This window comes from Nothobranchius furzeri, chromosome 10 (assembly GCF_043380555.1).
Source record: "Nothobranchius furzeri strain GRZ-AD chromosome 10, NfurGRZ-RIMD1, whole genome shotgun sequence".
In the NCBI taxonomy this organism is placed as follows: Eukaryota; Metazoa; Chordata; class Actinopteri; order Cyprinodontiformes; family Nothobranchiidae; genus Nothobranchius; species Nothobranchius furzeri.
In genome coordinates, this window is record NC_091750.1 from 26,763,232 (window position 1) to 26,788,843 (window position 25,612).

General features: G+C 44.9%; 2 protein-coding genes and 1 pseudogene across 5 annotated transcripts in view; 1 reads left to right on the plus strand and 2 right to left on the minus strand.

Annotated features, from left to right (window-relative positions):
* Window positions 1-85: 85 nt before the first annotated feature.
* Window positions 86-25,612, plus strand: part of ap4m1 (adaptor related protein complex 4 subunit mu 1) — a 58,948-nt gene continuing 33,421 nt past the window's right edge. For 2 of the 4 annotated variants that reach the window (XM_054730989.2, XM_070555437.1), the window contains exons 1-7: window positions 86-194; window positions 13,003-13,064; window positions 13,138-13,223; window positions 13,455-13,561; window positions 13,666-13,762; window positions 21,188-21,298; window positions 23,551-23,628. In XM_054730989.2, the coding sequence (XP_054586964.1) occupies window positions 145-194; window positions 13,003-13,064; window positions 13,138-13,223; window positions 13,455-13,561; window positions 13,666-13,762; window positions 21,188-21,298; window positions 23,551-23,628 (591 nt within the window). In that variant the 5' untranslated portion in view covers window positions 86-144. Of the gene's footprint in view, window positions 195-12,455; window positions 12,731-13,002; window positions 13,065-13,137; window positions 13,224-13,454; window positions 13,562-13,665; window positions 13,763-21,187; window positions 21,299-23,550; window positions 23,629-25,612 lie in introns of those variants that run through there. The other 2 variants (XM_054730991.2, XM_054730990.2) reach the window with 2 other exon arrangements.
* Window positions 9,548-12,265, minus strand: rbmx2 (RNA binding motif protein X-linked 2). The gene is made up of 6 exons (XM_015961982.3): window positions 12,155-12,265; window positions 10,833-10,948; window positions 10,600-10,651; window positions 10,387-10,516; window positions 10,072-10,258; window positions 9,548-9,997 (listed from the first exon to the last, which is right to left on the minus strand). Exons 1-6 carry the CDS (start codon window positions 12,157-12,159, stop codon window positions 9,627-9,629), a joined length of 861 nt encoding a protein of 286 aa, XP_015817468.3. The 5' UTR covers window positions 12,160-12,265; the 3' UTR covers window positions 9,548-9,626.
* LOC139072156 (uncharacterized) lies at window positions 15,030-15,942 on the minus strand (annotated as a pseudogene).

Consider the following 25,612-nt stretch of genomic DNA (forward strand, 5'->3'; position numbering starts at 1 on the left):
ATAAGTTCTGGAGCTCGGTTCTGTCCCACTCGGTGGTGACAGAGATGATAAATGGCTCACACTGCTGGCTGAGGACAAAGGACATGTCCAGCACAACCGTCTCAACAGCAGCAGAAGCCCGGTTCTCCAGGAAGAACCCTTGAGATGAAGAAGTCAGGTGTCAACTCATTAACAGGAAGTTCTGACCTCAACAGGTATTTCTGATTTCTTGTCAACCCAACTGGTTGTCATTTGAGTCAGAGCTCAAACACATTTCTCTTTAACAAACCACCTCCAAACTTCATTAGTACCCACAAACTCGGCTCTGTAACCCGGTCAAATGCCCGGTCTGCTCGGGTCAGAACTTGTTTTCTACAACAATCCAAAGATCTTGTTTTTTCTGTCATTTGTCTCAGAGATGAGGATCAGGTATTCTGGGATTCTTACGGCTCAGCACGGGTAGATTAGACTCTGAGAGCTTCGTCCTACTTGACCTTTGACCTCAGGGGACATGCAGACAGACTGGTATTTATTCCCTGGGGGAAAGGAAATACCTGCTCTCAATGTTCTGGTGGTTCTAGTTGAAGTGTACTTCAGAGTCTACCAGCCAGCTGGGGGCAAATCCCATGATCGTCAGATCTGTTTAGGAGGTTAAAGCTCAGGCATTCCAGGAAGACATGTTTTACCTGACCTGATCATGTCCATTTGAAGACAGAGGAGATCAAACCAGAATCTCAGGGGGACCTTCACTTCCAGCAGTTCTGCTGAAGTTCTCCATTTGCTGAGAGATTCCTGGTTCACTTCCAGGCACCACATCTGGCTCACCTCATCACCCAGTCAATCCACAGATGGAAACTAGAGGACTGAATCAACCCCAGAACTGGTGCGTCTCCAGGAGCATCACAGCAGGCAACACCTACTTGATCCGTCAGACCTCTGACCTTTACACTCTGACTTTTATACTCTGACCTTTACACTCGGACCTTTATACTCTGACCTTTACACTCGGACATTTATACTCTGACCTCTGACCTTTACAATCGGACATTTATACTCTAACCTCTGACCTTTACACCCTGGCGTTTATACTCTGCCCTTTACACTCGGACATTTATACTCTGACCTCTGACCTTTACACTCTGACTTTTATACTCTGACCTTTACACTCGGACCTTTATACTCTGACCTTTACACTCGGACGTTTATACTCTGACCTCTGACCTTTACAATCGGACATTTATACTCTAACCTCTGACCTTTACACCCTGGCGTTTATACTCTGACCTTTACACTCGGACATTTATACTCTAACCTCTGATCTTTACACTCGGACATTTATACTCTGACTTTTACACTCTGACCTTTACACCCTGGCATTTATACTCTGACCTCTGACTTTTATACAGTACAGGCTAAAGTGTGGACACACCTTATGTGTTGTCTTTATCTTCATGAACATGAACATTGGGAGATTCTCACTGAAGGCATCAAAACTATGAATAAACACATGAGGAGTGATGTTCTTAACCAGAAAAGGTGAAATACCTGAAAACATGTTTTATATTCTATTTTCTTCAACAGCCACCCTTTGCTCTGATTACTGCTTTGTACTCTTGGCATTCTCTTGATAAACCTGAAATGGTTTTCAGTCTTGAAGGACTGCTGAAGCATCATCATTCGCGATTCATTTTCATGCTGGAAGCTGTTGAGATAACTTCTGTCTGTAGCACGGAGCTGCTGCTCAGTGGGAACGGGGGAAGAGAGCTGTGTGTGTGTGTGTGTGTGTGTGTGTGTGTGTGTGTGTGTGTGTGTGTGTGTGTGTGTGTGTGTGTGTGTGTGTGTGTGTGTGTGTGTGTGTGTGTGTGTGTGTGTCACAAGATTGTGAGGACACGCACAGCAAGCTAATAAAATAATGTGGTTCAGAGCCTCCAAAAACAACACAGCTCATGCCCTCCTTTGTTTATGTTATTATGGAGGATACAGCAGACTTTCCCGCACGTATTAAACTCTGCCCATAGGCTCTGGGATTCCTGCATTCCTCAGAAGTCCCTCGGATTTATATGTGAACACTACACCGCCCGTTCAAGACCGAACTCTCGCCATCCAGCCTCACCAAACTCCGACTGTGCCAATGCTAATGTGTAAGCGCCATTAGCTAACCCAAGAAGCTAAGAAGGGCACCAGTGACCGTGGGGTATTCCACCTGCATGGCAGAGGTATGTCGATTGGCTGTAGTCATGCTGGTGGAGATCTATTATGGACTGGGACTGTTGCATTACAAGCAGAGCCAGACCGATGCAACCGGGAGCCCAGGCCTTTAGGAGATCAGAGGAACATTAGCTACATGCTAACCCAAAGCTAATGGAGGATTTCCGTGCGTTTTTAGCAGGAAAAACGCTGTAGAATGACGCCAACATGAAGGCACCTCCGGCCTGCTTGGTAAGAAAATCATAACTAAGTAAGCTGACCGAGGATATCGGGCTTCGCTGGTCCTGCTGTCAACGCACGTGGCTCTGGGACTCAGCTCATGGTTTTGTGTCATGCTCCCAACCGGAGACAAGAACGGCGGACTCTCCAGCAAAGCCAGATCCTCGGTTAGATACCCAGAATCCACACCAACATGTTATATTTCAACCCATCTTAGACCAAACTGTGTTATGGTAAACACAGAATTTCCCCCATTCAACCAGCAAACTGTTAGTGAGAAAAAATGCAGTTGAGTGCTCAAGCGCAGACGCGGTAACACGCATTGACGGAGATGTTTTCTCCTCAGACTTCTCCGTCACCTGGTGAGTGTTGCAAAGCAAACCCCCGCCAGGACAACAGAGGGCGTAGCGCTGTTCTGGGGCATCCTGCCTCCATTACGACCATATATCCGGTCCAATAGGGTGTTTAAGTTGTTTTAATGTATTTCAGGGACTTTTTACATGGACAAAGTTGTCCCTCGTTCTCCTCCGTCTCTTCATGAGGTCGCACCTCTAAAATTACGTTTTGTACACACACTTAGGGCCTTGGGAGTGAGCACATTCAACGGCACTTGGCAGGGGGATTTCTCAGCCTCCTCCCGAGTGCCGGTGCCCACTTCCAATTTTAAACTGCACTTAGACACCGAGGGCTGTGGGTGCAAGTGGGGTGGTGCGGTGGCATCAGCTGGCATAGGCCAGACAATGACCGCACTGCCCACTCACCACAGCCATGGAATACACCTCATCAACACACAACACTATATTGGAGCAGGCGGAGGGAGACTAGGGGTCTTAGCCACCTCTGTTGTTGCTTGGCTTCCTGGGGCTGGAGGCTAGGAGGGAGATCTGGCCATCTGGTTGGGGTCTGGGGTGGTGGGTTGCTGTGCTCAGCGTTGGGCGGGGGAGCCTGCTCATCAGCACCCCAGCAGAAAGGGTCAAACTCTGGGTACAACCATCACCGGTTACCAATGTGCAGCATGTGGGTCCCGGGTCGCTGGGTCCCGGGCTCGGCCGGCTAGGGGGTGGGAGGCTGCGGGCAGGCCTGTGGGCTTGCCGCTGAGATCTCCCGGGACTCTGCCAGCTGCTGGTTGTGGCCCCCCGGGGCAATCCTCTGTGCCTCTCGAGGGGGGCGGGGGCCTTTCTGGTTGCAGTCTCCTTGGAGTTCCTGTGTTCTGGGGCAGCGCCTGGATCTCTGGGACTTGGAGCTCCCCCCGTCTCCTACACACCTTTGGGGGGCCGATCTGTGGTCCGTCACACTCTCTATTGGACGCTTCTATAGAGAAACCTTACACAAACAAGCGCGTGTACACACACAGGTGCTCACATGGTGCTCTCAAAAGTATGGACTTGAGCACGTTCAACACATGTCTTAAGGCTGTCGTTGCCACTAAATGCACTATGATTTATTATCGTGTGATTGTTCAGTTAAACAATGTTGATTTTATATTTCATCATCAGGTTGACGCAGTGATAGCTTGCTCCTGATGTATTGTTGTGTCCCATTTTTTCTGTTCTTTCTCTTTCTGCAGGTCTAGAAGCAGACTCTTGTTCATTATTGTTTATTTTTGTGGAACCCCCCCACTCCCTTCCCCCCTCTCTCCCCACCTTTTGCCTTTTCCTTTCTCTTTCACCTCTGTCTCCGTGTCTGGTCGGAATTACAAAGCATTCAAAAACAATAACAATAAAGTTTTAAGTATCAGGCGTGACATTAAAAGCAAACGCTTTGATGCTCCACCTGAGTGTAAATCTGTAAGGCTTGTTACCGGCATTCAGACATCAATTCTGTTTGCTTCACAGCCAGACAGGCCACGGTAAAAAAATACAATAAAATAAATAAATAAATAAAATTATGTTTCTTGTCATTGACATCCACGAATAAAACGCCTGCTGCATATTTTTGTCCTCCTTCAGTCTCGGGTGGATGAATGTTCATATCTTTGGACCTTTTCTGTAATGCATTCTTCAATCTGTGTCTGCCTGTAAATACATTTTTACATTTTGACGGGGCAATGGCGGTGATGTGATGAATATAAAGGAAGTGGTGGCCTGACCAATCACAAGCTTGTGGTTGCCATCACCTTCAACGGATAGTTAAAATGTTGGGCGTGTCTCCATCAGCCTCTGGGAGCTCGTCGGTCACATTCTGGCGTTGCGTGTCTCTGTACCCATGCAGACAGAGAAGTATAAATCAGCCTTAATCCCGCCTCCTGCCAAACTCTTTATCCTGATAGGTCTGTTTCTGAAGTCCAAACTAATCAAAACTTCCACAAAATTTACCTCATTTTAAATCTACCAACATGATTAATGTCAGACTTCGCAACAAGTCAAGAAAACATTTGAAGGATTTTGTTTGTTTTTCATGTTTGAAATGCGACAGATTTTGTACGAACTTTTTAAAGTGTGGGTTAGGGTGGGGTGGGATGTTTTTCTAACCCTGACCCGGTTAACCGAGGACAGGTTAAAGGTCATGTCTGGGAAAACTTTGTGTCATGCAGACATTTTTCAACCACATAGGACAATGTCCTCGTGGGCTTCAGATTTGTAACTGTGTAACGTTGGGTATTTGAGTGACAGTGTGGGCGACGGTGGCACAGGAGTTAAGTGCTCGCCCCGTAATCTGAAGGTTGCAGGTTCGAGCCCTGCTCAGTCTGCCGCTGTCATTGTGTCCTTGGGCAAGACATTTAACCCCCCTTGCCTGCTGGTGATGGTCGGTGGGACCGGTGGCGCCTGTGCTCGGCAGCCTTGTCTCTGTCGGTGCGCCCCAGGCCAGCTGTGGCTACATCGTAGCTCATCAGCACCAGTGTGTGAATGACTGATGATTGTGTTGTAAAGTGCCTTGGGGGGTTCCAGGACTCTAGAAGGTGCTATATCAGATACAGCCCATTTACCTCGGACCCTTATATATATTTTTATTGTGACAATAATCTGTTGAAATAGTTTGAAAAATAATCATCAATGTGATTTTCTGAAAAATTCAGAAAACGAGTGTGTAGCGACATGAATGGCCTCATTTGTGACCCAAAGGTCACACTTCCTCAGCTGGGTCAAGCTGTCCTGGCCGTACTTCTATCCACAGATTATCAATCAATCAAATCAATCAAATTTTATTTGTATAGCACCTTCTACAACATTATCGGAAGCCCAAGGTGCTGAACAACATCATTAAAAGAAAAACATTCCCAGTACATGGGCATAAAAGCAGGATAAAAACATAAAATCATAAAATATCAAGCAAACACTATTACAGATAAGAGATATCGGAATAAGACTAATCGATAAAAAAACAAATGTCGGACAAAATAAAATCAAGCATCTGGGTTAAAAAGAAGAATAGTTAAAACCATAATGTTAGGGCAATTCAAGTGACCCTAGCGCTAAAACGCAATCAGATAAAAATGAGTCTTTAAACGAGACTTAAAGACTTGAAGGGATGGTGCCTGCCTAATGCTCAGTGGCAATTCGTTCCACAGAGTTGGAGCCAAAATAGAAAAAGCACGACAACCCCTCGATCGAAATTTCGACCGGGGGACCACCAGAAGTTCCTGCTCGGCTGAGCGAAGAGACCGAGATGGAGCATACCTGTTCAAAAGCGCAGTAATGTACGAGGGGGCACTGCCCTGGAGGGCCTTATAAACGAGAGTTAAGATTTTAAACTGAGCTCGATATTTTACCGGCAGCCAGTGCAGAGCAGCCAGCACTGGGGTAATGTGCTCTCGACATCTAGGGCAGCGCATCACAGGAGACGCGAAGTCTGCTGTAAACCATCTTTAATCTGAACTACCATATCTTGATTTCCTTTGCCTCCACAGCAAGACGAGGATTTTATCACGTTCCAGAAGAATCATTTATAATAAACTCTTTTTACTGTTAAGTCACCAACGGTTCATTATAAATGTATTTAATTACTGAAATGAATTATTGTTCTTTGGTTAATAATAATTATTTATGATAATCAGTCATGTTTAATCATGACAAGTGTATTATTTGCATCCTCACACAGGCTTCATGTTAAATGGTAACCTTGCACTCACATAACCTTTTGTCACATGACAACCCAGAACTTTCTGTCTCTGAGAGGACGTGATCCGAGGTATGTTACGTCCCACCCTCTAACATGTCAAAATCTAATTCGATAGAATAAGATTACCGGCCGTCTCTTAAAACCTAACTCCTCGGTTCAAGTTCAGTTCTTGAGCTCACCAAATTCTCTCCGTGGCAACGAGAGTCCAGAGGATCGAGTCGGCCGTTCGAAACCTCTACTAAAGCTTTTCTGTCACGCCGATAGAATTGCTTCAACAGAAACGCCATCTGCAGCAAAGCTGACGCAAACTCCTTCAGAGTTATTGATTTTTGAGACGCAGCCAGTTCCTTCCGTCGTTGTGACCCGGAGACATCTCAGGACCGGCTTGGTAGCACTACGGTTCTTCTACCCACCTCGTGCTGGGGGTCATCATCTCCTCCTGACATCTCGGATCCAAAAGGGGGTCTCCAACTGGGTGAGGTAGACACTTCCGACAGATTGCGTCTGAATGCCTCTTATTAAGAAATAATTTAGCTTAACTGCAAACCAAATTCACCCAGAACGCGTTCTCTCTAAGATAAAAACCTTCTGAGACTACATTCACACATCCAAACACACACACTTCATGTTTAGTTTCATCAAGACACAGATTGCTTTAAAACCAAGCTTTTATGCCAAAATATTTTATAAATTGTCTTTTAAATTGTCACATTTTAAATTGTTAGTAATAAATTTCTTAACTTTCTAAACTTGATTCTTCATTGAAATAAACAGGGTGGGTGTATATTGATCACTGAACGAACAAACATCTTTAGATCTTCTGAATTAACAAATAACTTGCTATTAAATTAAATCTTTAAAATAAAATATTAATATTTTGATTAAACATAGACCAAGCAAGTTGGTGTATGAATCTACATCTATCATATATCCATATATGTATATATGCATGTAAATTTCATTCATTAATTTGTTTGATCTTTCTTAGGAATTAAAACATAAGCTGAACAGCAACAGCCTTTAATTCCCAAATATGTAGTAATCAACACTACAAGTGTAACATTTGTAGGTGGTTACTTTTAATAAAGATATTCCATAAAAATATGGATCATCAATGTTATTGAACCTTTAATATCTGATTGATGGTGAAACTCGGTACTCTGGTTAATCAGGGAAATTATAAATGGTGACTCCGTGATACTAAATGAGACGATGAGTGAACTCGGATGAAACATGACCTGGTGTGTTAAAGAGCTTCACTACGTGACTCAGAAAGGTGTGATGTCTGGTTTATTAAATAATCCGGCTGTTTGTCTGCCAGCGCAGAAACACGAAACCTCGTGTGTACGAAGACTCCTCGGAGATCCTCCTGAGCTAAAGTCCTCCTCGCCAGGGCATGAGTTTTACTTCTGGATGTCACGGGCCTTAATCTGCACCATCTGGCCCGAGCTCGTCTCCTGGGAGGGCTGCAGGAGACCGAATCACGGCCGATACGTTGTTTGTAGAAAGGACGGTTCTTTCTGCTGCTAAACTTACTCCATAGAAAATGTGACTGGATTTGCCCGGGACGATAACTTTAGCGTGAGCCTGAAGCTTGTGCGGGAACTGAATACAAGAGGAAATGCTACCTCTGTAAACGTTTCTTGTTCATCCGTGAATGGGCATTACCAGAGATCCTCAGACATTCTCAGCTGCTTAGAAAAGCTTAGTTCACGTAATGTGAGTACATATAGTAGCACATTCCTTTGTTAATACACTCATAATGTGAATATGCCGATAATGAATGGTTATATTCAGCCAGTACTCGTTTGGTGCATGTAAGATCTGAAAGAAAGCATCAGAATAAACGTTTATGAAGCAGTCAGGACATCACTTAATCACTTTAGATGAACTTGTTTAATGTAACGGTTCTTAACCTGTAAAGAAATCACTATGAGCCAGTGTGCATGCGCACATCTGTTAAAAGGCTGCTGCTGCAGAAGATCTCTAATGGATTACAGAAAAACGGAATCAGAGCAAATGACCGTCAGGTTTGTTTTACCGAGGCAAGATCAGAGAGGTGCGTGACGTCAGCCAGAACACGTGGGATTTCACTAAAACGTGTCGTAAGGTCGCGTGTTGTTGCATGCACCGGCATTAGTAGTGATGGGACGGGTCCAGCAACACCTGCGTGAGTCCTTTAGGAGGTGTCACGTGGTCAGTGATGTGTCCAACCGTCTTTAAAGAGTAACTAAACCCCCAAATAACTTGTTTTTGCTTATAAACTATAATTGGGTCTTTACAAATGCAATCTGTTTCTGTGCATTTTTCACATATTTGTGTAAACTTGATTAAATCTAGACTCTGGGTCTAAAAATGTCTCAGTGCTGCCCCCTGTGGCAGAACAGCAGCTACTGCATTTGAAACGTGTGATTGGCTGGGGCTGGAAGTTTCACGTCATCGGTTCAGTCTCCTCCCACTCCCTCACAGGATGGAAATTCCCCACACTTGTCCATGCCCCTCTGTGCCTCATGACAACGCCCACTTTCATGGCATTTTTCAACACTTGACTAGGGGTGGAGTTACGTTTTCTGATGGTGTGCAGTCCCGCTTTACATGGAGGAGTGTCTCCGTCATGGAGGAGTGTCTCCGTCTGTCAGCAGAAGGGTTTCTGCCCAGCAGTAGAAACATTATTCCATCATGGCACCTGAGAGGAAACGGAAGGTGGTCCGTGAGGATCAGTTTGTTCTTTTTATGCCGTTCCTTTCCTTTTTCATCCCGTTGCGCTCAGTTTCCGCTTGACCCATCATAATTTAGTTTCTAAACGATTCTCACATCGTTCCTTTGGTTTTCCGCAGGTTACATGTCGCATTTGTTCAACTGAACCTTCAAACATTAATAACAGGACGTCAACATCACGGAGAACGCACGCGGAAACTTCAGAGCGGGCCCTGACGTCGGTCTGCCTGCGATTACGCTGATGTCCACTAGGTGGCAGCAGACAGTTTGGGGAATGCGCCGAAATGCTTCACGAGTTCGCCAACGTGTTGCTTTGTAAAAGTCTCACCCGTCCTCAGGTGTTGGACATCAGACATGAAGTGTATCAGGTGTTCAGGTCAGATTTTAATACGAAACATTAAAACACACACACACACACCATGGATCGGCCAATCACAACCTGTCTATTTTCTATACGGCTCCCGTTTCCTGTTGTCTCCGTCTTTTCTTCTGTCTTCGTCCCACTCCCTCTCTCTTCGTCTTTTGTCTCTGTCCATCTCTTGTCTCCTATAGTCGTCTCTTCTGTCCTTGTCTCTGTCCACCTCTCTCTCACAGTTCCTCCACTTGTCTTCATTCCTGTCTGTCCCCTTTCCTCTCTCCGTGTCCCTCGTCCTCTGCCCTGCAGGCACCTCCTTGTGGTTGTACTTGTCGTAGGCGGCGTCTTGCTTCTCCTCTTTCAGTCTGAAGACTGCAGGAGGAGGAGAAGGTGATGAAGAGGGAGCTCTGCTCTTCTTCCTCTTCTCTTTCTTTTTTTTCTTCTTCTTCTCTTTCTTATCTGAGACAGAAAAGGGAAATAAGTCCACCTGGTCCTAGATCAGGTGACTTTCAGGTAACAGGAAGTGACCTCACCTTTTTTGGGCTTCTTCGCAGGTACGACGCACTGCTCTTCTTCCTCAGAGGAAGAGGGGACAACAGTAGGACCTTTGGGAGCACAGCCCTCTTCTCTGAGATGTTTGGTCACATCGTCCATGTCCTCGTTGTCTTTGGGAGGACGATAATTTTTAACGTGATCCACGCGGATAGTTCGACCTTTAATCTGAACGTTTAAACAACAACAAAAAGATTTTAGCTAATTGTCTCATCAGAGACCATGTTGATGCCGCTGTGGGCCAGCAAGGAGCGGCGCTGGGTCCACACCAGGACCTGGTGAGGACAGGAAGTCACCTTTATGCCATTGAAGTTGTCCACTGCCAGGATGGTGCTCCTCTGGTCCTCATAGCAGATGAAGCAGAACCCTTTAGACTTCCCCGTCTTCTTGTCTCTCACCAGGTTGATGTTGACGATCTCTCCGTACCTGGCAGGTTTGTCGAGAGGAGACAAACGTCACTGTCATGTCAGCTATAACGTAAAGCAGGTGAGACGTAAGCATGTACGTACTGGGAGAAGACACAGATCAGGTCTCCTTCAGTCAGCTCGAAGGGGAACCCTCCTGCAGGAAACGAGACCTCGTAAGCATCATCAGAACCAAACAAACCCACTTCAACAGTTTCATTCATGAGATCCCTTTTTATGTTGTTAATGAACAGAAGCAAATCGTCTCCAAAAGCCCAAAACACCAAACTCATCCCAACGTCTCCACGTGTGAAGGGCTGGGTTTGAGGAGTTCTCACCGATGAAGATCCAGGCACTGTCCCGGTACTCTGTGTGCCAGGAGACGGTCTCGCTGATGCCGAGGTCAGCCTCGCGCTCATTCAGCTCGTTAATCAGCTTCACCTTCGTTAGAGGACTGAAAACACACAAGTTGCTCAGTAAATCGTCCCGTTAGGGACTGGACCTGATTCTGACTCAATTGGAGTTTTATTGTGAAAAGCTGTCAGGACAATTTAGAAAGAAAAACTGCTTTTTGTTTGGACTACAGAGAAAAAGAGTCGAGCTTTTCTATTCAACCCCAACCTTGAGCCTGACCCTAATGACCCTTCAGCAGCAGCAGGCATAATCCTGTTCCTCCAGCAGGACCACGGTGTTCCTGGTCGAGCTGCTCCGTTTCACTTGTTGGCTTGATTTAAATTTGACATTTTAATTCTGAGGGCTGTTGCCTTGCAGCAAGGAGGTCCTGGGTTTACATCCCAGCCCGTCTTTCTGCATAGAGCTTGCATGTTCTCCCTGTGCATGCGTGGGTTCTCTCCGGGTACTCCGGCTTCCTCCCACAGTCCAAAAACACGACTGTCAGGTTGATTGGTCTGCCTAAATCATCCTTAGGTGGCTGTGCATGGTTGTTTGTCCTGTGTGCCTCTGGGCTGCCCTACGATGGACGATGGACTGGCAACCCATCCAGGATGTACCCCGCCTGCATGCCCAGAGACTGCTGGAGATAGGCACCAGCCCCCCAGAACCCTGTGAGGATATGCGGGTTCAGACAATGGCTGGATATACATGTAAATGTGTCCCCTTTGACTTCCGGGGTAAATACGATCGGAGTGGTGTGTTTTATTAGTCGAATGATCTTTTTTTTTGCAGCAGACGTAGAAACATTCATGAGAAAAAGATAACACCACATATGACCAAGCTTGTGGTCCTGTCTTCATCAGCAGTTGACATAAATTATTAGTCAACTTTATCAGACACACTGGTCTAGAATAAAACACGTAGTAGAAGGTCAGGGGTGTAAACAAAACAATAGCCAACCTACACATGATCAAATGTCTTCTTGAAGCATCAAAGATACATGCTACATCCCAAACACAACTGGGTGTTTATGTTTTATTACATGCTCTCTCTGGTTTTTAAGGAAAAAATGTTAAATTATCTGTTTTTTGAGCAGAATCCGATCGGCTACGAGTAGGAGCTAGCTAACAGCTAGCATGCTGCACCAGGATCAGTCATCAAACCGCAGAATAACGAACTCGCTCTTTTTACTTTAACTACACGACAAGAAGTAGAACAGTGTTGTGTCGGTGGTTCGTGTCATTTATGAATACATAAATGTACTTACTTCATAGTTAGTTACAGAAATTAGGGCACAGATCAGACGTTTTATTTGTTGAGGTAGACCACTTCCGTTTGGTTCGTCTCTGCTGCCCTCTGCAGTTTGGAGATCTAAACTACAAGCGATCATTAAACATGTGCAGATTATTTCTCTCGGGTTTATATAACACACCCAAACCATCTAGGTTGATGTATCTGAAGCAATTTCTTACGTAGCTATGAGTTCACTCATCGTGAAGTTAATAAATATAAAGTTATTAATGCAATCCTCATTCAACCTCCTGTCCACAAGGGAGCGCTGTGGGGCTACATGCTAACGGAGCCGTGTCGTAAACCGTAGCTATAACCTGAATATAAACCCAAAACCTTTCTGTCAGGTTAGCTTTGTAACCCTGCAGACAATGAGCTTATCTGGTTGTATTCAGCGTTTCTGAAAACTGCGGCCCTGTGAGTTATTAAAGTTTATCTATAGCTTACTGCTAGCCAAAGCAGCACCAGCCGTGCTTTCATTTCCTTTGAAGTTCTGTTAAAAATAGCCGCAGTAAGATCTGGTTCTTCCAGGTAGACCCCACACCTTCCGCAGGCGAGTACAGCAGCTGTAACCCCTCACAGATCCACCTTTCCGTTAGCGGAACTTCTGTAGTTTTATCTGCAGGTTCTCACCAGTACACAACAGTGCTGTTAACACTTATAATACAATAAATTAGATAGGATTTGGCTTTATTCCAACTCTGATAAACATGTTGTAACGTGACGGAAGTGGTCACTTTTATTAAATGATCAATAAGGTGTGATATTCCATATAAATATTAGTTATCATTATCATTAATCTTGTGCTTGTGATCTTCCTTTCAGGAGGATGATCTCTCAGGTCTTCATCCTGTCCTCCAAGGGGGACCATCTCATCTACAAGGACTGTATCCTTTTGCTTCCAGTCCCGTGAGACTTTACCCTATCAGGAGTTAGAGCTTAACCCAAGCCAACAATCAGACCGAGGCCAAAGAGGAAACGATGTGGTCAACATCTTCTATGAGAAGGTCACAGCGCTGACTGGAGACCAACCTCTGGTCGTCACGGTAACGCCTCCACAGTCTGGGACACATTTAGACCCAAACTGTTGTGTTGTTTTGAGTTCTGATTTGACCCAAACACGAAGAGTAGGTCAAACCAGAACCACTAGATTAGAAGTCACATCAGGATGAAGCAACGATGTTTCGGCGTCTGTTTACTGTCTGAGGAACTGGACTGAAACCATGCAGATGATTCGAGAGTCAAAAGTAAAACAAACCTGATTCTGTGTCCCGCAGAGCGACAGAGACCTGCACTTTGTACATGTCAGACATGAAGGCCTTTACTGGGTCGCCACGACGACAGCCGACTCCTCACCGTTCACCATCATCGAGTTCCTCAACAGGTTTGTTCTGGTTCTAAACAGAACCTTCAGATGGAGCTGCCTGCTGGTCACCTAGATGTCAGCTGATAAACATCTTGACTGAACAGAACCGGTCCATGTTTCAGGCTGATGGCGCTGGTCAGGGATTACTGTGGCAGACTCTCTGAGAAGTCCATCCAGGAGAACTTCGCTTTGATCTACGAGCTGCTGGATGAGGTTCTGGTGAGTCTTTAACCATGGGGGTGCTACACCCCATCAGGAGCCTCTGACCCTCAGGGTGTCACAAGTCCCGCCTTATATCTAAAAGGTCCACTCTCTCACCTGGCTGTGCTGAAAGTAGCTATTTGTAAGAATCCTACAGTGAAACCATCCCAAAAGTGTCTCAGTGTCCCAGTCATGTTGGAAGGAAGGATGACCGGAAACAGCTGGCTGGGGGACTCAGATTTCTCCTTTTAAAAAAACTAAAGAGGGATGTAGTTACTGTTTACTCTCTGTGAGGTTGCCATGTCTGCCCTGAGCTAACGCTACAGTGCTGGCAGTAATTCAACAACAGCTTCAGAGTTGTTTAACTAAGCAAAGCCAGTAAACAGGAGTGACCCAGAAGTTATTTCTTCTACTCCTAAGAAGCCACGTGTAACCCATGTTGTGGTTAAGCTCATGTTGGAATTTATTTATTTTAGTATTTTGTTCTATTTTGTTTTAGGAAATGACTGGTTTACTATGTTATGGTTTCTTTGTGTTAGTGTTTTGGTAATTCCTTTTCCGGCCTTTATCAAAGTTTTCATTTCAACACGGGAGTCTCACAATGTCATTAACTCCCACGAGATTCTGACGTGTCATAAATATGGCGGCATCCATGTTGTTTGAGCATACACATACACATGAGCAGAACGGCGTTCGGACGAGCGTGTCTTCCAGCGTTGGTCGCGGCAAGTAGATTGTTTGAATCAGTGACATGAACCTTACTGGTTAAGATGCCCGTCGTTAACGTTGCACGTGCTTACAGTCCGAGGACGTGTGATTGTGGGAATCTCCGTGGCGTGAGCTAATGCCCAAGTGAGAACCGGTGAGTGGAAGTTCTGTTAATCACTGAGGATACACAAGTGTTTGTTTGTTTGTTTGTTTTTGACTCATATAAATTGTTATGATTAAATGAGCATTTGTTTGTGAACGTGTTCTTTAAGATAGCCTGTGTTGTGGATGTGTGGCTCTGTTTATCAGGCCAGGTCCCGAGTCTCAGCTCTAAGGGTCCTTAGATGACTAGACGTGAACCGGAGTGTGGAACTGCATGTAAAGACTGAATGTAAAAACTTGTTTTTGGACATACGCGTGTCGTACCGATGGCGAGCCGTTAAAATGCTGATACTAGAGATGGAGAAACAAAGACCTGGCACAGGAGGAAAATATATGTTTATGTATTTAGCAGATGCTTTTGTCCAAAGCGACTTACAAGTGATAATCGGCATGTTGCCCTTGAGGCTACCAACAACAATAACAACAACTACTTGACATCAATCATGGAGAGGAGGGAACAAGGAGTGGACAGTAGAGAGGGGGGACGGGTGCAGGGAGGGTGCTAGTTTAGAAGATGCTCTCTGAAGAGCAGGGTCTTCAGGAGTTTCTTGAAAATTGAAAAGGAAGCCGCAGTTCTGGTAGTGCTTGGAAGGTCATTCCACATTTGTGGAACGATGCATGGGAAGAGCCTGGATTGTCCTGAGCGTGGTGTAGGCACTGCTAGCCGACAATCCTGTGATGACCGGAGCGACCGGGCCGAGACGTAAGCCTTTGCAAGAGGATTCAGGTAGATGGGAGCCGTACCATCTCGGACTTTGTATGCTAGTGTTAGCAATTTGAATTTGATGCGTGCTGCTAGCGGTAGCCAGTGGAGCTCATTGAACAGAGGGTTGACGTGTGCTCTTTTTGGCTGATTGAAGACCAGACGTGCCGCTGCGTTCTGGACCATTTGAAGAGGTTTCACAGTACAGCCTGGAAGACCAGTTAGAAGGGCATTGCAGTAGTCGAGGCGGGAGATGACAGTAGATTGCACCAGGAGCTGGGTGGCATGTTGTGTTAGGTATGGTCTGATCTTTCGTATGTTATACAGCGCAAAGTGGCATGAACGAGCAACAGAGGCAACATGATCTTTAAAGGTCAGGTGTTCATCAATCACAACACCCAGATTTCAAACTGTCTTTGAAGGAGCCAGCGATAGGAAGTCATTCTGGATTGAGATAATGTGCTGTATGGATGGTTTTGCTGGGATGACAACTAGTTCAGTTTTAGAGAGGTTGAGTTGGAGATGGTGGGATTTCATCCATTTTGATATGTCAGAGAGACAGTTTGACATTCGTGCTGAGATAGTGTGGTCGTCCGGTGGAAATGACAGATAGAGCTGGGTGTCGTCTGCATAGCAGTGGTAGGAGAAGTCATGTGATCGAATGATCTCACCCAGTGATATGGCAAAGAGAAGAGGTCCTAGTACAGAGCCCTGGGGGACTCCTGTGGCAAGATGGTGCACGGTAGAGGATTGTCCAAGCCAAGATACACTGAATGATCGTCCTGTGAGGTACGATTCAAATCAGGCGTGTGTTATCTCTGTGATGCCTATGGTAGAGAGTGTGGACAAAAGGAAGCCATGGTTGACAGTGTCAAATGCAGCCGATAAGTCGAGCAGGAGAAGCACTGAGGATTTGGCAGTCGCTCTAGCTTCTTTTAAGGATTCCGTCACTGCTAACAGAGCAGTTTCAGTTTCAAATATAACAGACTGTATATTCATAACAGAGGAGATCTGCTGCAATGAATTCGGAATTCCGAACTGTGAGTTTGTAGGTTTCACAAGACCACAACCATCCATCCATCTATCCATTCATCCAGCCATCCATCCATTTTCTTCAGCTTATCCGGAGTCGGGTCGCGGGGACACCAGCCTAACTTGAGAGGCCCAGGCTTCCCTCTCCCCAGCCACTTGGGCCTGCTCTTCCGGGGAATCCCAAGGTGTTCCCTGGCCAGGTGAGAGACATAGTCCCTCTGACGTGCCGTGGGTCTTCCTTTAGGTCTCCCGGTTGAACGTGCCCATAAAAAATTCACCAGGGAGACGTCCAGGAGGCATCCTGACCAGATGCCTGAACCACCTCAACTGGCTCCTCTTGACATGGAGGAGCAGCAGGTCTACTCTGAGCCCCTCCTGGATGACCGAGCTTCTCACCCTATCTCTAAGGGAGAGCCCAGCCACTCTGCGGAGAAAACTCATTTCGGCCGCTTGTATCCGTGATCTCGTTCTTTTTGTCGCTACCCACAGCTTATTTCATAGGACCCTGAGATCCCAAAATTAAAGATGGCTGCGCCCAGTGCTACCAGGAAGTGGTTATCCTCTTTATTTTTTCTTATTTATATGTATTGTTTTTTTTTTTGTGCTGTTCAACTAGCCTGACGAGCCAGCCCCATTATGGGAAGCATTGGGTCTGAGAACTCTCCTGTTCCAATAACCTCACCCCCTGAGAATTCTAACCGAGCCAATCAGCGCTCAGCAGCGTATGTCACACATCACGATGCTGAGTTTGTCATTACCATGGCATCTGAAGCGGAGTTCGCTGCAGCTCTTTCCTCTGCTCTAAATGACTTGAATGTCTTTAAAACCACAAGAAGCGCTAAAAACCTTTCTTCTAAAGAAAGATGTCTGCGCCGTCGCCAGACGCCATTTTTGACCACAGCTAAAAACCTACAGCATCGCGGGGTACCAGCGGCATTTCCACCTTTTTTCTGATTTGTTATTGGCCGTGTTCGAAATGAGCAGAGCCTCGCCTGGAAAATAGACGAGAGCAGACGGGCGCAGCAGGGGGAGTGGCTGAAAGCCGGCGTTTAAGTCGGACAGATTTCCCTACATGTGTAGTTTGCGGGTGACTATGGATGAAGATATCGTGTTAGCGTTCGTATGAGTGTAAAACTCTGGTGCCTGTCATGTGCTCATAGTGACAAAAACCTCTTTGAAACAAACCACATTTCTCTTTATGGCCTATATACACTCAACAAAAATATAAACGCAACACCTTTGTTTCTGCTCCGATTTTTCATGAGATGGACTTAAAGATCTAAAATTCATTCCAGATACACAATATTACCATTTCTCTCAAACATTGTTCACAAATCAGTCTAAATGTGTGATAGTGAGCACTTCTGCTTTGCTGAGATAATCCATCCCACCTCACAGGTGTGCCACATCAAGATGCTGATCCGACATCATGAGTAGTGCACAGGTGTACCTTATACTGCCCACAATAAAAGGCCACCCTGGAATGTGCTGTTTTGTCTCACACCAAAATGCCACAGATACCACAAGCATTGAGGGAGCCTGCAATTGGCATGCTGACAGCAGGAATGTCAACCAGATCTGTTGCTCGTGCATTGAATGTTCATTTCTCCACCACAAGCCGTCTCCAAAGAAGTTTCAGAGAATATTGCAGTGCATCCAACTGGCCTCACAACCGCAGACAACGTGTAACCACACCAGCCCAGGACCTCCACATCCAGCAGGTTCACCTCCAAGATCGTCTGAGACAAGCCACTCAGACAGCTGCTGAAACAATTGGCTTGCATAACCAAATAATTTCTGCACAGACTGTCAGAAACCGTCTCAGGGAAGCTCAACTGCATGCTCGTCGTCCTCATCGGGGTCTTGACCTGACTCCAGCTCGTCACCGTAACAGACTTGAGTGGGCAAATGCTCACATTCGATGGCGTCTGGCACGTTGGAGAGGTGTTCTCTTCACGGATGAATCTCAGTTTACATTGTTCAGGGCTGATGGCCGACAGCGTGTGTGGCATCTTGTGGGTGAGCGCTTTGCTGATGTCAGTGTTGTGGATCGAGTGGTCCATGGTGGTGCTGCGGTTATGGTATGGGCAGGCATCTGTTATGGACGAAGGACACAGGTGCATTTTATTGATGGCATTTTGAATGCCCAGTGATACAGTGATGACATCGTGAGGCCCATTGTTGTGCCGTACATCCATGAACATCACCTCATGTTTCAGCAAGATAATGCACGGCCCCATGTTGTAAGGATCTGTATACAATTCTTGGAAGCTGAAAATGTCCCAGTTCTTGCATGGCCAGCATACTCACCGGACTTGTCACCCATTGAGCATGTTTAGGATGTGCTTGACCGACGTATACGACAGCGTGTACCAGTTCCCACTAATATCCAACAACTTCGCACAGCCATTGAAGAGGAATGGACCAACATTCCACAGGCCACAACTGACAATCTGATAAACTCTATGCAAAGAAGATGTGTTGCACTGCATGAGGCAAATGGTGGTCACACCAGATACTGACTGGTTCTAAGTCCCCAGACCCCCAATAAAGCAAAAAACTGCACATTCCAGGGTGGCCTTTTATTGTGGGCAGTATAAGGTACACCTGTGCAATACTCATGATGTCATATCAGCATCTTGATGTGGCACACCTGTGAGGTGGGATGGATTATCTCAGCAAAGCACAGGTGCTCACTATCACACATTTTGACTGATTTGTGAACAATGTTTGAGAGAAATGGTAATATTGTGTATCTGGAATGAATTTTAGATCTTTAAGTCCATCTCATGAAAAATCGGAGCAGAAACAAAGGTGTTGCGTTTATATTTTTGTTGAGTGTAGTTGTCATCATCAACATAACACGATTTACAGAATACAGGTGACCAACTAACATTTCATGTTCTACCACCGGATGTTTGGATCAGAATGGGAACCAATCAGATCTTAGATCAGGTTAGGGTGTTGCAGCAGGTGGAGAGCAACTGCAGCGCCTTGCTCCAAAATCTGCTGCCGCATGCATGACATCAGAGCGAGTCGGCGTTAAGTCGGACACAAATCTGACCAGCAAGCCCTGCTTGCCGATCATGGGTGATCTGATCGGCACAGAACTGGCTCATCTGGAACACGGCCATATTTAAGCTGGTGGCATTCGTTTTTTCCGAGTTTTTAAAAAAAAATTCCAAAACTTTATTAACAATTATAACATTATACACCAATGTGTCATTTGCCAGTAAGTAAGCAAAGATAAACTGCTGTAGTGATTTGATGTTGTATATTTATATACTGTAATTAGATAATGTAATGATCTGATTTTGTATATTTATACACTGTAATTAGATCTAAGTAATTTATCAGAAGTGGTTGTTTGTATCATCAGGGAGTTTACTTAAACACTCTGTATTGACTGAGAGACAAGAAAAGAGAGATTTGGGATAGTTTAAGAATCTTTAATTTCTATAATTATAAATTCTTACAATCTACCAGGACTATCTCAATGATGAATGCATATGGATTTGGATGTTTCGTGTTGGTGTGTGGGTGTGTGTGTGTGTTTTGTTCAGAATCTCTAGGCTGAAGTAGCGAATCTGGTTGTTATGACTAGGCTACCACGAGGCTTCAGAAGCTGATGACATGAGCCGCCATTTCGTGCCGTGACTACGTACCCATGGAGTCTCCCGCGGTCAGATCAGGAGTGTCAGGTCCTAGAACCCCCTTGGTGCTGGGCTGATGAAACAGTGGTGCAGCACGACAAACCAGTCTACGGATAGCTCCGGTAGTAGTAGCAGATCTCGGCGGGTTCAGCTCTTATTGTGAAGGAACCGTCGTCTTGTTGTTCAAACGACAGAAATTTCCAGCTTGACAGTTTTCAGCTCAAAGTAGGAAGTACAGCTGGCCAGCCTGTAACTTCTTAATGATGACGAAGGAAATCCTTAGGACCTTGGATGTCCTGGAGCTGAGTTTAACGTGGAACTGAACATAAAATGGCGTTGCCTTCTTTTATATCTCCTAATTGTTTACCAATCTTAGTAAACCGGATTGGACACATTAAGTAAACATCCCAGATTCTCTCTACGACAGACGAAAGTTCTGATTGGTTGAAAACAATGTGTCATGCGTTTCCATGGTAATGTAGATCAGTCTGTCTGGTGCAGCCCTGTTTATTCATTTAAACACATAACTCATGACATCTTTATTTCACAGATCATTCACCTGATTATTAATGATCAACATATGCTTTGATTAGCTTTATCACGAATAAAGTACTTTGATTAATCAATGAAAAGCGTTCTTCTTCTCTTCTCCTGGAATGTAAACATACTGAACCAAGCGTCCGACCTTGGTGATGTTACTGTGTGAAGGGGCAGCTGTTAAGGCAGACCATTATAAACTTCATAACGCTACACTGCCGACTTATATGAAAACATTGAGGAGAACACATAAATTATAAGTCTTAACAGCTTTTGCACTGGTAGAGTGCTCCATAGTCTCCATATGTTGTTTCACCTCATTTTCAAAAATGGAGAAGAGTCGTTTTTTGTTAGTATAGCGACATTTATGAATATGCCATTTGGCTACAAGCAAAACAAAGTTAATAACATAAAAGTGTGACTTTATCAGTTAAGCCAAGCAGCATGACATGTGTTCAAAGCAAAAGGAGAAGTTTGGTTTAATAAAAGCAGAAATAAATTTCCCATAACTTAGTAGAGCACGAGCAGGAATAAAATTAGTGATATTTATCTTCAGGAAGGTTTTAGAAGGGTAAACTTTATGAATGATTTTAAAAGAAACTTCCTCTCTGGGACACACTGACTTGCATTTGTCTTTTACCCCATCAGGACTACGGGTACATCCAGACCACATCCTCAGATGTTCTGAAGAATTTCATCCAGACTGAAGCCGTCTCTTCCCGACCTTTCAGTCTGTTTGACCTCAGTAACGTTGGACTGGTACGTCACCACTCACCTGGTCTTCCACTTCCTGTCATCTATTTTTGGTCAACTACTTCCCATAAGTTGTTTCCTGTCAGCTCTTTCGTCTCTTTCTCTCCAAGAACCTTATTTAACAACTACAGTCGACCGGGGGGGGGGGGGGGGGGGGGTCAACAGGTTTGGGCCTTTTGACATTATTTATATATTTATGTTGTTAGAAGATTGTGATTTTAGTTTTATGTCCAAACAGCAACATACAATCAACTTTATATGTGTTGATATGGAAGTAACACGTTTTTAATAAACATACTTCTTAGTGTGTTTAGAAAAAGGGTCCATGCTAAGAGGAACTGCTCATGGAAGGACGAGAGTTTCAGGGAGGGTCTCATCATCATCATCATACCCAGCAAACATGCAGATGTTTGATGATCGTAGAAACAACGTCAAACCGAGACGTTCCGTCACGGTTGAAAATAGTTCTGGCCGTGACATCTTTTAGATATTTAATAATTAAAATTTTGGTTTCTTATTACTGTATAATATCATTTCTGTAAAAAATCATTACTGTAAAAGTATCATTACTGTAAAAATATAATTGCTGTAAAATATGACTGTAAATAAATATAATTACTGTAAAAAATATCATTACTGTAAAAAATCATTACTGTAAAAAATCATTACCGTAAAAAAATACTTACCGTAAAAATATCATTACTGTAAAAAATCATTACCGTAAAAATATCATTACTGTAAAAAAATCACTACCGTAAAAAAAATCATTACTGTAAAAAAATCATTACCATAAAAAAAATCATTACTGTAAAAATTTCATTACTGTAAAAAATCATTACCGTAAAAAATCATTACTGTAAAAAAATTACTGTCGAAATATCATTACTGTAAAAAATCATTACTGTAAAAAAATCTTCACTGGAATAAAACCAAACTTTTTTGTACGCCATGTAAGTCGGAGTCTCGTAGGTCTCAGCCCTGACTCCAACCCTCGGTGCGTACGGCGGAGGCCTTAGCAGCAGAGCTATCGCTTTGACACGTACAGAATGTTACCTAGTGGATGTACACTTACTACTCATATACTACATGCTCTACGTCGTTGAACTACATGTGACAAATTGTCAGAATAACTTAACCCCAGATAACTGTAGACATGTACTAATGTATCTGATTCTTAGGAAATTTTCAGTTACACATTTTTTACCAGTGGAAGCCGTCCTACGGCAGCAGTTTTGGGCCGTGGAAAAAAGTCCCCCTCTCAACCAGGAAAGAAGAACAATATAACCTACACCCCCTAGCCAAAGTCTTGTCTACCTGGCGTCAAGCTAACAGCACCCCCCTTCAACAACTCACCTGGCCCTAGTGATGTCATGCTGGAGCGGGCGGTTCAACTCCTCCATCCATCTTTCAGATGCGTTGATGCCTCGCTTCATTATGCGTCAGACCATGTGACTTTTCCAAGTGAACCTTTGTGACGTCACATGCTTGGTGTCGGCCTTCAGGGCAAAGAGGTTAATGTGGTTGGCGGCAGGAATGTTTCAAGTATCTTAATAGTGGACATTATTAATGTCTGAGCTTTAGTTTCTCCATTCATCTAAGGTTTACAGGCCCGAAGTTAGTCTCCCGATCTCTGTAGGCTTGCATGGGGGGGTTCCGAGGCAAATCCGCTGGGGGTGCACTGAAGCACCCCCAGCGGAGAGGGGAGAAGAAGCATCTGCTACAGTCATCCCCACGGTTAGAATGAAGCATGAGGTCACAGAAGCCACCTTCTCTGATCCATTCCTGTTCACAACTCCTGAGTTGTGTCTGCTGCTGTCGCTCTGAAACACAACCACATCAGGACGTCGAAGCAGCAACGGACAGATTTGGTAAAGGACATCATCTTATTGGGTCCACATGGCTCCCAACATCGACCCGTTTCACACTGTTTGCTTCATTTTGATTCAGTGGTTTGGAAAGCTAGCTGTGTGTGTGTGTGTGTGTGTGTGTGTGTGTGTGTGTGTGTGTGTGTGTGTGTGTGTGTGTGTGTGTGTGTGTGTGTGTGTGTGTGTGTGTGCGTGTGTGTGCGTGCCTCAGCTTCTCTGTTATTCAGTCACGTTTATGATAATTATCCCAGCTTGTGTGGATTCTTCCTATGAAAGCTCCTACATAACATTATTTTTCTATCATTTGCTGTTTTTGGAGCACAGCTGTACTGACAGAACCAGGTGTAGTCGGATCCGGTTCCACGTGGTCTGAACTCTTGTGTTTGTTTGTAGTTTGGAGCAGAAACACAGCAGAGTAAAGTGGCTCCGAGTTCTGCAGCAACCAGACCGATCCAGTCCAGCAGAGACCAGGTAAGCGCTGCATGAATACTCCAGGATGTAGACAGGTCCAACCAGTCATGAGTTTAAAAATCTTTTGTATATTCATTCTGTTTTCCTTCTGGATGCATGTTTAAATTCTTTTTAAACACAGGACAGGGGTCTCATTTACCAAACGTTGCGTAGAATCCTTACTAAAACCGTACTGAAGCTCAGCAAAATAAAGTACTTACGCCAAGCAGGTTTGTGATCTATCAAACATGGAGCACGCACAGTTGCACGCAATCTCCGCTTCATAAATCAGAAACTATCTAGAAAGGTTCTCAGCTGCATTTTAGTCACATCCCGCCCTCACCACGCCCACTTACTGCCATAAATAGTTAATGCAAAGTGCCTTGTGGATCTCATGCATATACATAAGCTGACTGTTGCAGCACTCCGCCAATGACGATGGCGACCGTAGATCAAGGCAGATCAAGGAAGCGCAATTTCACAGAAGCAGAAGTTGAGGTACTTGTGGGTGAGGTGGAGAAATGAAAGGAAGTGCTTTTGCAAAACAAATAAGAGAAAATCCATAGAGTGGCACCGAGTTGCTGAAGCCGTCAATGTTGTGAATTCTTCAGAGAGATCTGTGGCGGATATGAAAAAATGGTCCAATAGGGATTCGATCCCCAGACTCCCAGGTGAAAGTCACACGCGCTAACCAGTCACCCAAACGGAGATCTCCCCTATTCAACTAGCCAGGGCGCATGATCATTCGGGTCACAGTGACAGGACACACACACTGTCACAGAAGCATGATGTTCTGTCTCAATCTGTCCCCGTGCTGATATTCTGCATTCTGTATTCTGTGTGTGTGTGTGTGTGTGTGTGTGTGTGTGTGTGTGTGTGTGTGTGTGTGTGTGAGAGTTTGCGTGTGTGTGTGCGTGTGGGGGTCTTGTTCTGTGTGAAAACGAAGCAGTACAAGTGATAACGCTGCTGGATTTCATAATTTTATCTTCTCAGCAGCAGCACTGCAGGTGCTCTCCATGTCCAGCATGTGTGTAAGCCAGGTCCTTAGTCAACTTCAAGTTGTGCACATTTTTCCGCTAAATTTTCTTTCATAAATCCCAAAGTTTGCGTGGAAAGTTGCTCACGCAGTTTTTCGACCCCGTTTTGTGCGTAAGCAAGCTTGGTAAATGAGACCCCAGGTCTGTTACCTTGCTGACAGTTTGGACCGCTCCTGTGATCTTCATCAGAGCTAGCCGCTAATGACGACGTCACTTCCTTCTCCGTTTATCCGCGGGCAGCGGAGGACGGCGTCGCCCTCTGCTGCCCGCGCTCTCCTCACCGATGACACAGTTCCACGATCTAACATGTAGACCACCTCGTCTCTGTTCATGGTTCCACGTCTCCTCATCTCTGTGGCTTCCTTAATCCGTCTTTCATATTTCTGTTGATCGTGGTTTTGATCCTTGTGTTGTCCCAGTCCATTCTGTGGTTTCCCTTGTGCAGGGGTGTTTCGGCTGGTTTCTGCTTCTTGTCTTGCTGCTCTTGTGTGTCTTTGACTTGTTTCCTTCTCACACTCCTTCCTGTGTTCTATTGTTCTTGTGTTGGCATTCGGTTTGTATACAAACAACTGAAGGCTTCGTCGTGGGTGACCCGTTATCAGCCACACCTTAAGACACTGCCCCCCCCCCCCCCAAACTGCAAAATACAACGATTGAAACGCTACATAGATGACATACTAGAATCATACCAAGAGGACAAACACACACTAACAGAACACCTGAACAATACTGACGACATAAAATTCACATATGAGGAAGAAATAGAATGCAGCATAACCCTCATGGATATGAATTTAAACACATACAGGAAGCCACACACAGACCAACATTTATTATGGACACCAGAACACGTCCTGCACATAAAGTATCAGCGATCAGAACGTTAGACCACCGAGCAAACATGATAACAGAAGAACAAGACCGTAAACCAGAAGGCCAACATATACAAAACGCTTTAAAGACATGTG